General features: G+C 38.2%; 1 protein-coding gene across 6 annotated transcripts in view; it reads left to right on the top strand.

The window, feature by feature from the left end:
• The window catches only part of LOC125448871 (catenin delta-2-like), a 1,175,930-nt gene that overhangs the window by 238,445 nt on the left and 921,584 nt on the right, over positions 1-15,901 (top strand). For all 6 annotated transcript variants that reach the window (XM_059652900.1, XM_059652905.1, XM_059652902.1 and 3 more), the window contains exon 2: positions 4,051-4,132. In XM_059652900.1, the coding sequence (XP_059508883.1) occupies positions 4,111-4,132 (22 nt within the window). In that variant the 5' untranslated portion in view covers positions 4,051-4,110. The remainder of the gene's footprint in view (positions 1-4,050; positions 4,133-15,901) is intronic.

Raw genomic sequence — 15,901 nt, 5'->3', positions numbered from 1 at the left:
GGAAAGCCAGAGTTTAATTCATGAAAGGTTAAGGATGTGGCTGTGATGTGAAGTTGATGATCAACACTTAAAGATAAGCTGACAGAGTCCAGGAGGAAGCAATCTTCATTAGCATGAGTTATCCAGGAATACAGAAGATAAGGTGAATCAGAGAAGAATAAAGCAGTAGCAAAGAAGCCAGCATTGATATTTTGCAATCATGGAACTAGCCAGTTGTAGAGTGCCAGGCACTGCATATAGATTCCAGAAAACTTGGAGGGCAACAACTATTAATTGTGACAGAAAGCCACATGTAGAATAGTTTGAAGGCTTTCCTATTAATTGAACAGCAACTCACAAAACTCTAGACATATTTCCCAGATAACAAAGTGTAGAGCTGGATGAACACAGCAGGCCAAGCAGCATCTTAGGAGCACCAAAGCTGACGTTTCGGGCCTCTTCCCTTCATCAGAAAAGGACGAGGGGGAGGGGGAGAGGGCTCTGAAATAAATCAGGAGAGAGGGGGAGGCGGATCAAAGATGGATAGAGGAGAAGATAGGTGGAGAGGAGACAGACAAGTTAAAGAGGCAGGGATAGAGCCAGAAAAAGAGTGTTGTTGGGGAGGTAGGGAGGGGATAGGTCAGTCCGGGGAAGATGGACAGGTCAAGGGGATGAGGTAAGTAGGAAGGCAATGGAGGTGAGTCCATTGGGGATGATCTGGTTCCATAGGCAGATACTAACGAAGGTGATGTGGCTGTAGTACCTGGTTTGCTTCAGGACCAGGTTGTTTGTAGCTTGTATTCACAGAAGAAATTTTGTCTGCCCAATGATGTCAGTTTTGTTTGAGGAATTTTCAAATTTCATAAGAATAAATAGGGTAAAACCACACCATGATGCTTCAAATGAAGCACAGTAATATGTAGGATAAATTGTTAAACTTACTGTTGTTAAAGTAGCACTAGTTCCAAGTTGGAAGAAACATCCAATGTCATTGAATGATAGACAAGTGTATGCTTTGTTTATTTATCAAAAGATACTTCAGTCTGCTACTGACAGAGCACCAAGTTAATTCATTCTTAGAAGGCCAACATAGAATGATTTTTCTCAATGTAGCTACATTTAGCAAATAAGAGTCATAGTTAAGGTAGTGTGAGAAAAATAAGTCTGCAGTTGAACCAGAAGATTAAAGTGAAAGACTATCGTCAGAAATAACTAAAGCAGATACTAGATAGAGTTACAAATATATGTCGGCATCACACATATTTGGCTAACATATTTTCCCTGACAGGGTAGGTCTATACATATGGATCAAGTTTTACCTTTTAAGAGGTTTAGAACGAGGAATAATTTGGCGTGAATCAAATGAATCCAATGAAGTGGAGAGTTGAGAGAGAAAAATGTTGTGTACAAAAATTACCCCAACACAAGCTCTGCTGAGTGATAATTAGAACTGCAGATGCTGGAGAATCCAAGATAACAAAGTGTGGAGCTGGATGAACACAGATGCTGCTTGGCCTGCTGTGTTCATCCAGCTCCACACTTTGTTAACAAGCTCTGCTTGAAACCAGTTCAGATTGTGGTCAGTGTTTGACAGATTTGTTTGAAGTGGAAAATTCAAACGATAAAAGGCAAAATCAAGAACTGTTTCGGGTGGAAAAGTCTTCTTCTCAGATTCAAGACAAAATGAGTCAGGGTCCTTTCCATATTCATAAAGTTTGACAAGGAAATATCTATCCTCTTAGGAATAGGAAACCAGTGGTCAGGTTGGGTTTGTAAACAAGTGAAAAGAAACAATATATTTATGTTCTATGGAACAAGGAAGTGGTAGATCCAGGAACAGTGACAACATTTAAAAGACATTTAAATAGGCCCATGAATTGGGAGGATTTAGGGGGATACAGGCCAAATGCAAGCAAATAGAATTAGTTTAGTTTGGGGAAACTCTATTGGCATGGACAAATTGGACGGAAGGTCTCTTTGCATGCTGTATGACTATGTAATTTGAACTTTTGTGTAACCCCTTATGAAGTGGGGTGTGTGGTAGCTCTCTCTTGTGACCGTTTGTAGACATATGTATGTTAGCAAAGGGGAATAAAATAGTTTGGCTCATTATGAGTTCCAGATGTGCAGTCCAGTGTTTTTGACCTGCAAAGATATCCACATTGCAAACCTTCTGAAACATATACTGTATGTACATAGTGGTATCATAAAATTGTCAATGAACCAGCACTAACAGGCAACATTTCTAAAAATAAGTTGTATTTATAAAATATGCTTGAAATATTGTAGACCGAAGGTCGTGCAGTTTTATTAATAGAGCTGAAAATGGATTCTACATATAAAAAGAATTTAATCAGACTTCATAGTTCATCACCTATGGGTAAACTAATTATTAATAAGCATTTTTGGAAGCAAAATGATTCATGGAGTTGTGCTGTACTCGGTTTCTTTGTAAATGAAGAAAGTGATTATATATTTAAAACCTTGTGAAGTTACGCCTATTGGTGCCATTAATCTTTCAAAAAATACTTAATTTTAAGTACCATGAGGACTCATATACATGGGCATGTCAAATCACCAGTTAACAGAAAGCCACAATGTTGATGATTTGTTCTGAAGATATTACAATTGAGAATCGTAGAATCCTTACAGTGTGGAAACAGATCCTTTGGCCCAACAAGTCCCAATGACCCTTGGAGCATCCCACCCAGACCCATCTCCCTATACCCCACCCAATCTACACACCCCTGAACACTAGGGGCAATTTACCGTGGTCAATCCACCTAATCTACACATCTTTGTACTGTGGGAGGAAACCAGAGCACTCAGAGGAAACCCACGCAGACACCGGGAGATTGTGCAAACTCCACACAGAAAATCACCCAAGGCTGGGATCAAACCTGGGTCCCTGGCACTTTGGGGCAGCAGTGCTAACCAGTGAGCCACCATGCCACCCCGTATTTATAGGAGAAACTGACTCAAGTGAGGTTTTATTAAATCAGTGCAAAATATTGTGCAAGCTGAAATTGCAGTGGATATAATTTGTACTAAAAATGTATTGGTTTGGCCAATTTTTGTTTGAATTGTGCTGGAGCCAGAAACTCCTACTTTTTTCATTTAATAACAAAATAGATCTGATATTTCAAGAGGATATTCAGTCCTCAACTGTGTTAAATCATCTGGATGTTCAAATATGCCGAGTTTTTAAACAAAATTAGTTCAGATAAATCCAACAATGCGCATTCATAATGTGGTTGTAAAATACCTTATCGGAAAATGCAGACTTTTCAAACCATGGAGTTATGTTATTGTATTCAGTGGACACTCAATTAATAATTGTTCAACCTGTTTCATAATTCCTTTTAACAAAGATAGACCCATCATTGTTGAAAAAAGAATCCAGTTAACAACAATTGGATGTCTGTAATATAGTATTCAACACAAAGCCTACACGATTCACTACAATGTAAGATCTGGTTTTACCTACATGAATACATATACCCATCAGACAGTTGTTTATTTTACCTGTCATTTGCCCATCAGGTTACTGACTGATGTGATATTCCTGATCCAGAAAGCTATGCTAATCCATACTATATGCTATTCTTCAGGCAAATATTGAAAGGTGCAAAGAATGATTTCTTTGCAGTGTCTCCCTGGACTAATTTGGCTAATTATAAATTTCACATCCAGACAATTTTAAAAGCAGTGAAAAGTAACATGCATTCAGTTAAGTTTGTTTTTGTAAATTTAATCTTATGCAATGTTGCAAAAAGATTTCCTGTAATTTTTCAATCCTGTCATTGTACTTCCTTTTGGAATGCACAATGATTAGGAAACAAAGCATTAAGTAGTACTCTTTGTACAGACTAAAAGCATTCTTTTTATAGGAGAAATTCACATCAATATTATGGAAAATGCTTAAAAATAAACAAACTGCATATGTTGATGGGCATTTGAAAGAAAAACCTAGAGTTGTAATATATTACTTTATTTTTTCTGCATTAGCATTTTATCCATTCTGCTTTTGCCTGTAACCTTATTCATCTTCTTTATATATTCTTTCCTCAGCCGAAAGAGCATGTGAATGGCCAAAGACACCTTTGCTGATTTTGCCACCAGTCCTACCCCATGGCTTTGCCAACATCAGGAGGTAATCTTACGTTGTGAAATGAATAGATTTCTCGTTCAGTCATGTTTTAAAAGCACTAATACAAAAAGAAGAAAAAAATAATTTTTAATTCTTTGAACTGTACGCACGAATTGCAATTGCTGCCAGTTAAGATGCTGAATTATTTCTGTAACAGAGATTCTAGTGTTTGGAGGTGAGAAATCATTATGTAGATTATTTAACAACACAGGTGCCCCTATATAACCTAATAAACCTTTTCTGTGACAAGTTCAGCCAGAGCTACGGTCAGATTTGTACGGCGATAACTGTAATTTTTGTTTTACATCAATGTTGTAGTGTAAGCCATGTACAATCTTTTACTGCACTACAAAATAGAGTCATAGAGCCATACAGCACTGAAGCAGACCCTTCGGTCCAACACATCCATTCTGACCAGGTTTCCCAAACTAAACTAGTCCCCTTTGCCTGCATTTGGCCCATATCCCTGTGAGCCCTTTCTGTTCATGTACAAATGTCTTTTTAAATGTTCTAACTTTACCTGCATCAACCACTTCCTCTGGCAATTCATTTCACATATGAACCATCTCTCTGTGACAGAGATACCCTTCAGGTGTCTTCTAAATCTTTCTCCTCTCTCCTTAAAATTTTGCTGTCTAGTTTTCAACTCCTCCACTTAAACTAGAAATGAAGATATATTAAATTCTAATCTTTGATTACATTTCCCACTTTATCATTATTTTTGCTGATGTCAATGCTATTTCCTACTTTTCTTGTCAAGATGACTTTAGTTTCCTGGGATGTAATGACAAATCTTTTCTCAATAGAATATTATGAGTAAATGACAGAATTGAAAGGAGAAGCTTTTGCTTTAAATTTGTTACTATATTCAAACTGTATATCAATGTTTTTGTTCTCATAATTTTTGTCAGGAAATTATTTATATCCTAATTAACAATGTTCATACAATGCCCGAATTTGAGCAAGAACACCTTTTTGTTATTTCTGGCACATTAGGTTGCATGAGTAATCTCAATATCTTCTAAAAAGCATTATTAACTGAGTAGTTCAGAGAAGACCTTGACAGCTCCACTTTTGATGAGAATATTTCCTGTTCAGAACTTACTATATTGTATGATGTGATTGTTCCATTCGGACTTTGCATATTTGCAATACTCATCAAAAACCATAATGGCTTCCTTTAGCAAATGATGACAGAACTCTAATATCCCAAGTAAGCCAGTACAGCACTCTTTAATCATAATAAGAGCCCACATTAAAATTTTACTGAAAAGTGAATAATTTCATGAGATATAGTGCTTAAATATTGGGTTTAGTTACTATTTAATGGGCAGCATAACCACAATCCTTCAATCTCATGGCAATAATGTACTGAAATATCTTTACACAGATGCTGTCTACTCCATTTTCAAGTTTCCCGTGTGAAGCACGATACTCTAATCAGAGTCTTTTAGCCGTATCTCTGGTACAACTATTAAATATTGTTGCAGGTCGATTTGGTAGAAGTTATGCTTAGGTAGTTTCAATTTACTTTATAGATATTTCCAAATCTGTGTCCAAGATGGTTGTACAACTACTTTAACAAGTTGCACTCAGTTTAATGTTTCATCCAAAACAGTCATAGGTGACTTTAATCATCATGTAGATTGGAAAAATCAGGTTGGAAGAGATAGCCACGAGGAAGAATTCATAAAATATATCTGGATTAGATTTCTAGAACAATGTTTTGTGGATCCACCCAGGGATCAAGACAATTTTAATAAATGATCTCAAAGTAAAAACATCGTAAAGTTATTCCCAGATAATAAAATGTGAGGCTGGATGAACACAGCAGGCCAAGCAGCATCTCAGGAGCACAAAAGCTAACGTTTCGGGCCTAGACCCTTCATCAGAGAGGGGGATGGGGAGAGGGAACTGGAATAAATAGGGAGAGAGGGGGAGGCGGACCGAAGATGGAGAGTAAAGAAGATAGGTGGAGAGAGTGTAGGTGGGGAGGTAGGGAGGGGATAGGTCAGTCCAGGGAAGACGGACATTATTCCTGTTTTTTTGAGGTTACTAGCCATTTAGATAGAGGGGCACCAGTAGATGCAATATTTTTAGATGTCCAAGAAGATCTCTTTAAGCTTAATAAAAGGTGGTAGTCCATGGTGTTGGGGGTAGTATATTAGCATGGATGGAGGATTAGCTAGCTAATAAAAGACAGCATTGGGATAAAGCAGTCATTTTCAGTAAAACAACCCATAACTCAGCGTGACAGATCAATGCTGAGGCCACAATTGCAGATAAAGTGTATCAGTAATTTGGGTGACAGAAGTGAATGCACTGTATTGCCAAGTTTGCAAATAACATGAAAATAGGTAGGAATACAAATAGTGAGGATGGCATAAAGAGTTTTGAGGGATACACACAGGTTAAGTGAGCTGGCAGAAACTTTTCAGATGATATACAATGTGGGAAAATGTGAGGTTATGCACTTTGGTGGGAAGAATAGCAAAGTTGAATGTTATGTAAGTAAGGAAACACTATTGAAAGCCACAGTTCAGAGCAATATGTAATATTTAAAAATTTTTAAGGGGTTTGACAGGGTAGATGTGAAAAGATTGTTTCCCCTTGTGGGATAATCTAGGACCAGAAGGCATAATTTCAGTGAGGGATCTTCCATTTATGGCAGAAATGAAGAGGAGTTTTCCTCTCGATAGTTGATTCTATGGAATTTGTTATCATAGAAGGTAGTTGAGGCTGGGTCCTTTAACTATGTTCAAAGTTGCTATAACTAGGCTTCTAACTATTATTAAAGGAATGAAGGGCATGTGGATAAAGCAGGAAAGTGAGGTGAGGATGAGAGATAATGGGAACTGCAGATGCTGGAGAATCCAAGATAACAAAGTGTGAATCTGGATGAACACAGCAGGCCAAGCAGCATCTCAGGAGCACAAAAGCTCTCTGATGAAGGGTCTAGGCCCTAAATGTCAGCTTTTGTGCTCCTGAGACTCTGCTTGGCCTGCTGTGTTCATCCAGCTTCACACTTAGTTATCTTAAGTGAGGTGAGGATTGTCAGGTTAGCCATTATCTCATTGAGTGGCATAGCAGGCATCATGCCCTAAATGACCACCTTCTGCTCCTCTGTCTAATAGTTTAATGGTCTTATGGTACCTTCAGTGATGTAGCATTTCTTCAATAATGCTGCAGAATATCACTCTAAATTTTCTGCTGAAGTGTCTAGAGTGGTACTGGAATGTACAGCATTTTAAATCAGAAATGCAAATGGCTCCCATCATGGCTGACACCTTTGATATTGAAGGTATTCTTGTTTATATTAAGCCAGCATACATTGAATGTTTATCCTTTTCCGATTGATCCAAACTTTGTTTGCTCACAGAACAATACTCTCAGCTAATTTAGTGATGGTTTGTCAGCTACTGGTTGCTGTGTACTGTGAAAATGACTGGAACTCTACCGGTCCAACTCATCTATCATCTGTACTTATTTACTTATACTAGTTCCTAGCTTTAAATTGAGGGTGAAAGATATAGGACAGATGTCAGAGGTAGTTTCTTTACTCAGAGAGTAGTAAGGGAATGGAACGCTTTGCCTGCAACGGTAGTAGATTCGCCAACTTTAGGTACATTTAAGTCGTCATTGGACAAGCATATGGACGTACATGGAATAGTGTAGGTTAGATGGGCTTGAGATCGGTATGACAAGTTGACACAACATCGAGGGCCAAAGTGCCTGTACTGTGCTGTAATGTTCTATGTTCCTGGTTTAAAAATATCACTGATATAAAATTCCCAACATTGATTTTATAACGCTTGATGGTATTGCCCGTCATCTTTATAACCTTCAGCACTACAACCTTCTGAGATCTCTGGACATTTGAATTTTGATGTCTTGCGCATCCCCACTTTTCATTGTTACAACATGAGCAACCACACTCCTGGTATGCCCTCCCTGACCTACTTCTGATTTGTACATGTATATGTTCATATGTAGATTTCTATGTAGCATCATTTCTGTTTTTCCTTCTAGGGCATTATTTAAAACCCAAAAATTGTGATCAATACTGCCATTTTAATATTTCTATATGTAGTGTAATGTCAAATATTTTTCTGGTAACACTTGTGTGAATTTTTTGAGGAGTTTTAATTGCGTCAAAGGTGATGTGTAAATGAAAGTTGTTTTTGAACAATTGCAATTAAGAATGTTTGGTTGTGAAACATGCTCATTGTTTGCTATTGTCATTGCTATATGAGATGCAGTAAAAATAGTCTGGCAGAAAAATGAGAATCTTGCATTATCTTTCATATTGCTAATTTATAACCCAGTTTAAAATATCATCCAAAATTAGCATTCTTATTTTCAATAAAATGTTTTGAAATATCATCACTTAAGCTGTTCTCCAGAATGGTGCTTTTTCTGAAATTCATTCATGGGATGTGACATTACCAATACCTTGTTGTCCTTGAAGATTGTGGTGAGGTGTCTTCTGGAATTGCTGCAGTTTACTTGTTGCAGGTACTCCCACAATGCTGTTAGAGAAAGTGTTTCAGGCTTTTGAGCCAGTGGTACTAAATGATATACTTCCAATCCAGAATTTTGAGTGGCTTTGAGGGGATCTTGCAGATAGTGATATTCCCATGTATTTGCCTCCATTGTTCTAAAAGATGGTAGTATTTGTGGGTTTGGAAGCTGCTGTCTGAGGAAATTTGGTGACTATTGTATGCATATAGCTATTATTGTAAATGTAGTGCCTTTTGTAATTTGAAAAGATTCCAGATATTTATTTATTTCTTTGATATCTGCAATTACTGGCTAACTATCGGTATGACGCCTAATCTCTTTTAACTGTGCACAACTATTCCTCGCCCCTTGGGATTGGCAATTTAATGTAAGTAATTAGGTTTTAGTTTGGTGTCCTTGTGGATTTCTGTCAGAGGTTAATTTTTTTAAAAGGTTGCCTCAGTACACTCAGAGATGCTAAAATTTATTGCCATTGAAACTGTGGTTCTAAGGCATCTTAATGAACTGCTCTAGTCTGTGATAAAAGTATTCCCACAGTACTATCAATGAGGAAATTACAGGATTTGGATTATAAAGGTATGTTGACTATATGGCCGAGTCAGAATTGTGTGTTACTTGAAAGAAAACCCGGGAGGACTATGATTGCATTAAGAAGATGATAAATACGAACAGGGCTAGGTGTAATGACCCCAGAGCCCCTCTGACATATAATAAAGTTATGAAATATTCATTCCAGCTCTGTTTTCCTGACTGATCTCCACATCTTTTGATTTCATTAGCTTCTACGCATCTATAATCTTAGTCTTGAATATGCTCAGTGACAGAATATCCACAACCCGTTTGTGGTCGAACATTCCAGAGATTCAAAATTCTGTCTGACATGATGATTCTTTATCCTCAGACTTTGTTTGCTCATTCCAGTTTCTAGACAAGAGAAATGATCCCTCAGCATCTATTTTGTGAGCCCTCACAATAAATGAGGTCATCTCTTGTTCTTCTGAGCTCCAAAACTATAAATCTATTTTACTCACTGACTCATCATTGAATAACTTCCCGTCCATTCGAATGAGCCTTTGTTGCCCTTCATCCAATGAAAATATGTCCTATTGGGGTCAAAGCACTGCACAGTATGCTTGTTCCAGTATCACAAAGGATTTTGCAATAGCAGCTATAGTTCCTTACTCTTGTACTCCAAGTGATTTACAATATTGGTCAGATTATAATTTGACTTATTTGCTTGCTGTGTTTTATGTAGGAGGCATTTAGATTTCTGACTATCAATATGACTAAGGCTTTCAGTTTTTTTTTAAGAAATACACTTTTCTTCTATTCTTACTACCAAAGTGAATAACTCCTCATTCTATTCAATTTCACTTTCTTTCTAACTCCCTCAACTTTTCTATATATTTATGTAGATTGTGTCCTCCTTACAACTTACCTTCTCACATAGCTTTGTAAGATGAGCATACTTGGATAAGTTACACTTGTTCCTTCATCAAATCCATTAAATCACATTATAACAGGTAAAACCACTGCACTGTTCTAGTAATTGCCTGCCAACCTGAAAATTGCCTGTCTATTAATACTTTATGGCTTCTATCCTTTAATTGTACACCTTTGCTGATAAATTATATACAAACCCATGAATCCTTATCTTGTGTTTCAGCTTCTCATTAAACATCTTACTGAATATTTATTGAAAGGCAAATTTGTTACATCCATTGTTTCTCTTTTATCTGCTGTGCTAGTCATTTTGTCAAACTCCAACTCGTGAACACAATTTTCTTGCATAAACCACATTAAGTTTAACTAATTGTCCTTTGATTCCCTGTTACCATTTTCATAATGTTAGATCTGAGCATTTTCGAAACAACTAATGTTAAGCATGTGGATCAATAGTTACCTGATTTTCTTTTCTTAAGCCTACTTTAGATAGTTACATCACAACATTCCCATCCAGAGCCTAGAAACTATTCGAGGATCAGAACCAAAGCATCCACTTTTGAAAGTCTTGAATGCTGGCCATCAGGTTCCAGGGATTTGTTGATTTCTAGTTCAGTATTTTCTTTCGGAAATCTTCTTTACTAGTTCAAATTACATTCCATGTTACAATCCCCAACAAGATTGCAAAGTTTGTTACAATCCGGTTAGGGATTTGTAACTTTTTTTATTTAAAACAGATAAAGTTTGAGATCCCAAGTAGTTACTAATAGAATAAAGCCACAAGCTTCCATTTGAACAAGAACAATTTCAAATTAATGCTTGGTAGTGCCGAACTTAAACATTGCTAAATGGAGATGAGAAGATGAGGCTTTTTGTGTTTGCACTCTTCAAAACAAGGATGGAAAACACAGTCTTAAAAAATGAACGCTATTTTATAAAGAATGATCCATCCTCACTATTGTACCCTTGTATTCCTTTATAATCCGAGATGCTCCAGTTCCCACATACACATTTTTACCTCTTTTTCATTATTCCTGTTTGTTTTCCAAAATGTCAAACACGCTGGCATATTTCCCTGCAACCAAATCTCTGCAATGGATGAGAACATAACAGACCACCACAAGACTGGAGATATGCACCAGTTAGTACAAAAGAGTTCCCTGAGTAGCCCAGGCAGTAAAATCAGTATTTTAACACAATCGTGGCTTTCTTCAGGACTTTACAGACTAACCAATGGCCTGCATTATAAGTGTACAGTCTTGAGAGGAGTCGGGTGATTGAGAAGAGTCATTTGTCAAATATTGAGGAAGTGTCCCTGTCACCCAACGACCGGCTCTGACTGACTAGTGGACCAAGAAAACATAACATTAACTGATTCAAGATGAATATATCATGAGTACCAGCAGGATAAAGGGAATTCATCAGAAAGATCTTAAGGGCGTAGTGGCATACTAACAGGAGTGATAGACATTGCGATTATAAGATGTATCCTTGACATCATGTAAAGCTCACAGAACCAGTCACACTCGGTTGATGATATTCTGCATCATTGAGAAACCTGAGCCTGGTTAAATCACATCCTCCATCTTCTCCTTGAAACTGTGAAGACTTTTTTTCCCTCTGTACAGGGCTTCTGTGACCTTCTTGATGCAACAATGGATAGCTAACTACAATAATTTGCTAATAATTCTTGCCCCCACTGCTGTAGAGATTCAGTATTATAAGTGACCTTGGCAGCTACTGGCCTTCAGGCACTGCAGGTAGAGTTATTAAAAAGTGGTACAGTCAATGGCCACCTCTTAGTGAAAGTCAAGTACCTCACATGGCTGAGGTGGAGTTAAAGCAATGCTCCCTGGAGGTTCTTGGTGGATGGGACCTCCTACTGGGAGCCACCACCTCTTTCTATGGATTGTTTCTCATCTTGTTGCCTGTGGTTAATTTCTAAGTTATGCTGCAGCGCAAGAGACTCTGCTACTTTACCCCACATTACGAAAGCAGTTTCTCCCGAAAAGCCAATCAACTCCCCTGATCTCCAGTAGTGGTCATTTGAAAATCCAAACTGGTTATAGGACATCTCCATGAGTTCGGAATTCAGTGCTCCCACTAATGTTGCACCAGTAACAGCATGTTAAAAACAATTGGAATGGTTAGCTTTAAAAAAATGCAGATGAAGCAGTTCTATGTGCCGCTGAAGTATGCCTATTTTATAGTGACTCAGTTTGATAACTGGACCTCTTTGGTCCAAAATGAAGCAGATCAGTGTTACAGCTGCTTGATATCATTATCTGCCTGTTCTGTTGTGACCAAATGGGACCAGGGGGATTTTCTACAATTTTCTGACTTCAAAGCATCAGGAATAGAAGGAACTGAAGCAATATGGAGCTGAATTTTGTGATAATGGGAACTGCAGATGCTGGAGAATCCAAGATAATAAAATGTGAAGCTGGATGAACACAGCAGGCCAAGCTGCATCTCAGGAGCACAAAAGCTGACGTTTCGGGCCTAGACCCTTCATCAGAGCATGATGAACTCTGATGTACTGTACTAACTTGGATGTAGCTTTGGTAGTACCAATGACGTTCTTATGTTTTAATTTGAACCTTTGACCTCAAATTTTCTCAGTAGAACCTTGTTCTCTGCAGCTTTGCGAATGTAAGACAACTGGATCTTCTGTTTCCACATCCATATCCTCCAGACCCATATTGTTAACCCTGCTGCCTTTCTATTTCTAGTTGGTCAAGAGCTTGTGTTGGAAGGCACAGTTGTATAAGTGTTAATGAAGCATGTAGCTTTTGTACGCTTACCAAAACTGGTTGCGTTTTTGTAGTTGTTTTACTCACTTTAACAATTAACTTGTTTTAAAATGCAATCAAACATAAATTTAGCAATTAATGAAAGGAAGTGTTTGAGGGAGATCTAAGCCAATGCCTCGGGTCTAAAAGAAGCTGCGCATAATTAGAAGCTTCAGCATGTGACTTGCTCAACACTATTGTACATTTTAGCCACAGCAGAATGGTTGTCTCTGAAGCAGCAAGAGTTTAATTAGCAACCTGCTAGAGGCGAAAGAATAGCATCAATTTGATATTACCTTATTTGGAATTTTCAGGAAGACTGATGTCTGTCTGTGGATTTCACCAGCTTCAAAATCTCCCCTCCCCCCACTGCATCCCAAAACCTGCCCAGCTCGTCCCCGCTTGCCTAACCTGTCCTTCCTCTCACCTATCCCCTCCTCCCACCTCAAGCCACACCTCAATTTCCTACCTACTAACCTCATCCCGCTCTCTTGACCTGTCCGTCCTCCCTGGACTGACCTATCCCCTCCCTACCTCCCCACCTATCCTCTCTTCTCTACGTACCTTCTCCTCTATCCATCTTCGGTCCACCTCCCTCTCTCTCCCTGTTTATTTCAGAATCCTCTCCCCATCCCCCTTTTCTGATGAAGGATCTAGGCCTGAAATGTCAGTTTTTGTGCTCCTAAGATGCTGCTTGGCCTACTGTGTTCATCCAGCCCCACACTTTGTTATCTCTTATGCTTGTCATTAATGTTTCTTTTAAAACATGGAGCTAACAGTACATGAGGCCCTGACAAATATTTCAAACTCTTCATTTTGTTATTTGTCCAGACCCCAAACACCAATGCAGTTCAAAAATTGTGTATTAACCTTCACAATTCAGCATTTAAATGGCAGATTTCTGACTTGATTGTATTTCAGTGTTTCTGTTTCACCAGCATGTATGTGAGTCTAACATGTTACAGTGGTGACAAGAAAAACATGAGCTGGTCTTGTAATGTTGCTGTTTATTTGAATCTTTACTTTTGACCTAATTACTTTCTTTGCTTTCATAATATTTGACTTTAATGATGGAATAGAGGTCTCATTGCCAGTCAAGAAATGCTGGCTATTACCTTTGACAAAGACATTTTACAATTGATGTCTATAGAAGCAGTGAAAATTTTGCTTCCACCAGCAGGGTAATCGAATGGCAATTTTGTGGATGCTAAATTATGACTTTATTGCTCTTCAGACAAACTGCAGATTTAATGAGATAGCAGGGTGTGGAGCTGGATGAACACAGCAGGCCAGGCAGCGTCAGAGGAGCAGGAAAGCTGACGTTCGGGTCTGGATCTTTTCTTAAAAAGGGTCGAGACCCAAAATGTCAGCTTTTCTGCTCCTCTGATGCTGCCTGGCCTGCTTTGTTCATCCAGCTCCACACGTTGCTATCTCAGACTCCAGCATCGGCAGTTTCTACAATCTCTGCAGATTTAATGAATTGAGTTTGTTAGGATAGCACAAGAAAAGTAGCTAGGGCTCGCAGCAACATATTCTCCAAAAAAACCTAATCTTTGGAAAGATTGAGGCAGCACTGGGAAGAGGAAAAGGCATCAATGTTATCACTAGATTATTAATCCACACACCCAGAATTTTCAGGGGCCCCAGGTTCAAATCCCTTCAGGACAGATGGTGGAATTTAAATTCAATATAAAAGAAGTGAGTCTAATGATCACTATGAAACGGTTGTCGATTGTCAAGAATTGTCTAGTTCGCTAATGTCATTTAGAGAAAGAAATCCGCTATCCTTACCTGGTATGGCTTACATATGAACGCCAGACCCACAGACTGTCAACTGCCCTCTGGGCAATGAGGGATGGCCAATAAATGCCAGCCATGCTACCGATGTACTTATCCCATCAACAAATAATAAAATCTGTCAGAAGCCAAAGCTGAAACTGTAATAAGTAGAGTGAATGTGTAAACAATTGACTAAAGTGGATAATTAACTATGTACATACCTTTCATGGTGACCAGAAGTTAATTGAAAAGCAATCCTGGCAGAAATAATTTTTGAGCAATTGCTGATACCTGTGACTGTAAAGACCTATTTCAAGTGTACTTGATGTAGAAGATACATTCTATACAAAAAACATTATGATCAATTTTGATTCAATTTCAGTGGAAGTGTGGAAATACAATAGAATATAACAAATAAAAAGCTTTTACTTAAAAATTACTGTGTCCCATATATAGATATATTTTATTTACTCAGTCTAATTGTCAAGTGATCATTTTACTTTAAAGTCAAGCTAGTCACACTTTTTCCAAGCTAATCATGCAGTGATTCTTGATTCAGTATAAAGATTTTGTGACTAATGGTAACCTAAATTGCACAATACAACTTTTAAAACTGATATTTAGAGGTGAGTGGGCAATATTGAAGCCATTGAGATTTGTCAATGCAATGGGCATATAAAATAAAAGCTCTGTCATAGCTGGAAATTGTATGACCTTTTAAGGGCCCAGACTGCAGATGACAATGTTTACTCCAGAAGGATTCAGATGTTGAATTGCAGCTGCCAACCCTGGTTCAATAGTAATGCCCATCTTAACTGGAAGGTCCTGGCTACAAATACCACTCCATAGGTAAAACCTATATAGTAGTCCAGTTGACAGTCATAGTCACAGATTACAGCATGAAAACAGATCCTTCTGTCCAACTTGTCCGTGCTGACCAGATATCCTAAAGCTATCTAGCCCCATTTGCCTGTATTTAGCCCTTATCCTTCTAATCCTTGCTATTCATTTACCCATCCAGATGCCTTTTCAATGTTGTAATCGTATGAGCCTTGATCACTTCTTCTAGCAGCTTATTCCATACACCACCCTCTCTGTAAAAACAAAAAATTGCCCTTTAGGTCCTTTTATTTTAAATCTTCCCCCCCACCACCTTAAACCTCTGCCCTGTAGTTTTGGACTGCCCACCCTGAGGAAAAGACCTCACCTATTCACCTTATCCGTGCCCCTCATGATC

This window comes from Stegostoma tigrinum, chromosome 2, assembly GCF_030684315.1.
Source record: "Stegostoma tigrinum isolate sSteTig4 chromosome 2, sSteTig4.hap1, whole genome shotgun sequence".
Taxonomy (NCBI): Eukaryota; Metazoa; Chordata; class Chondrichthyes; order Orectolobiformes; family Stegostomatidae; genus Stegostoma; species Stegostoma tigrinum.
This window is presented reverse-complemented; position numbering and strand designations above follow the sequence as displayed.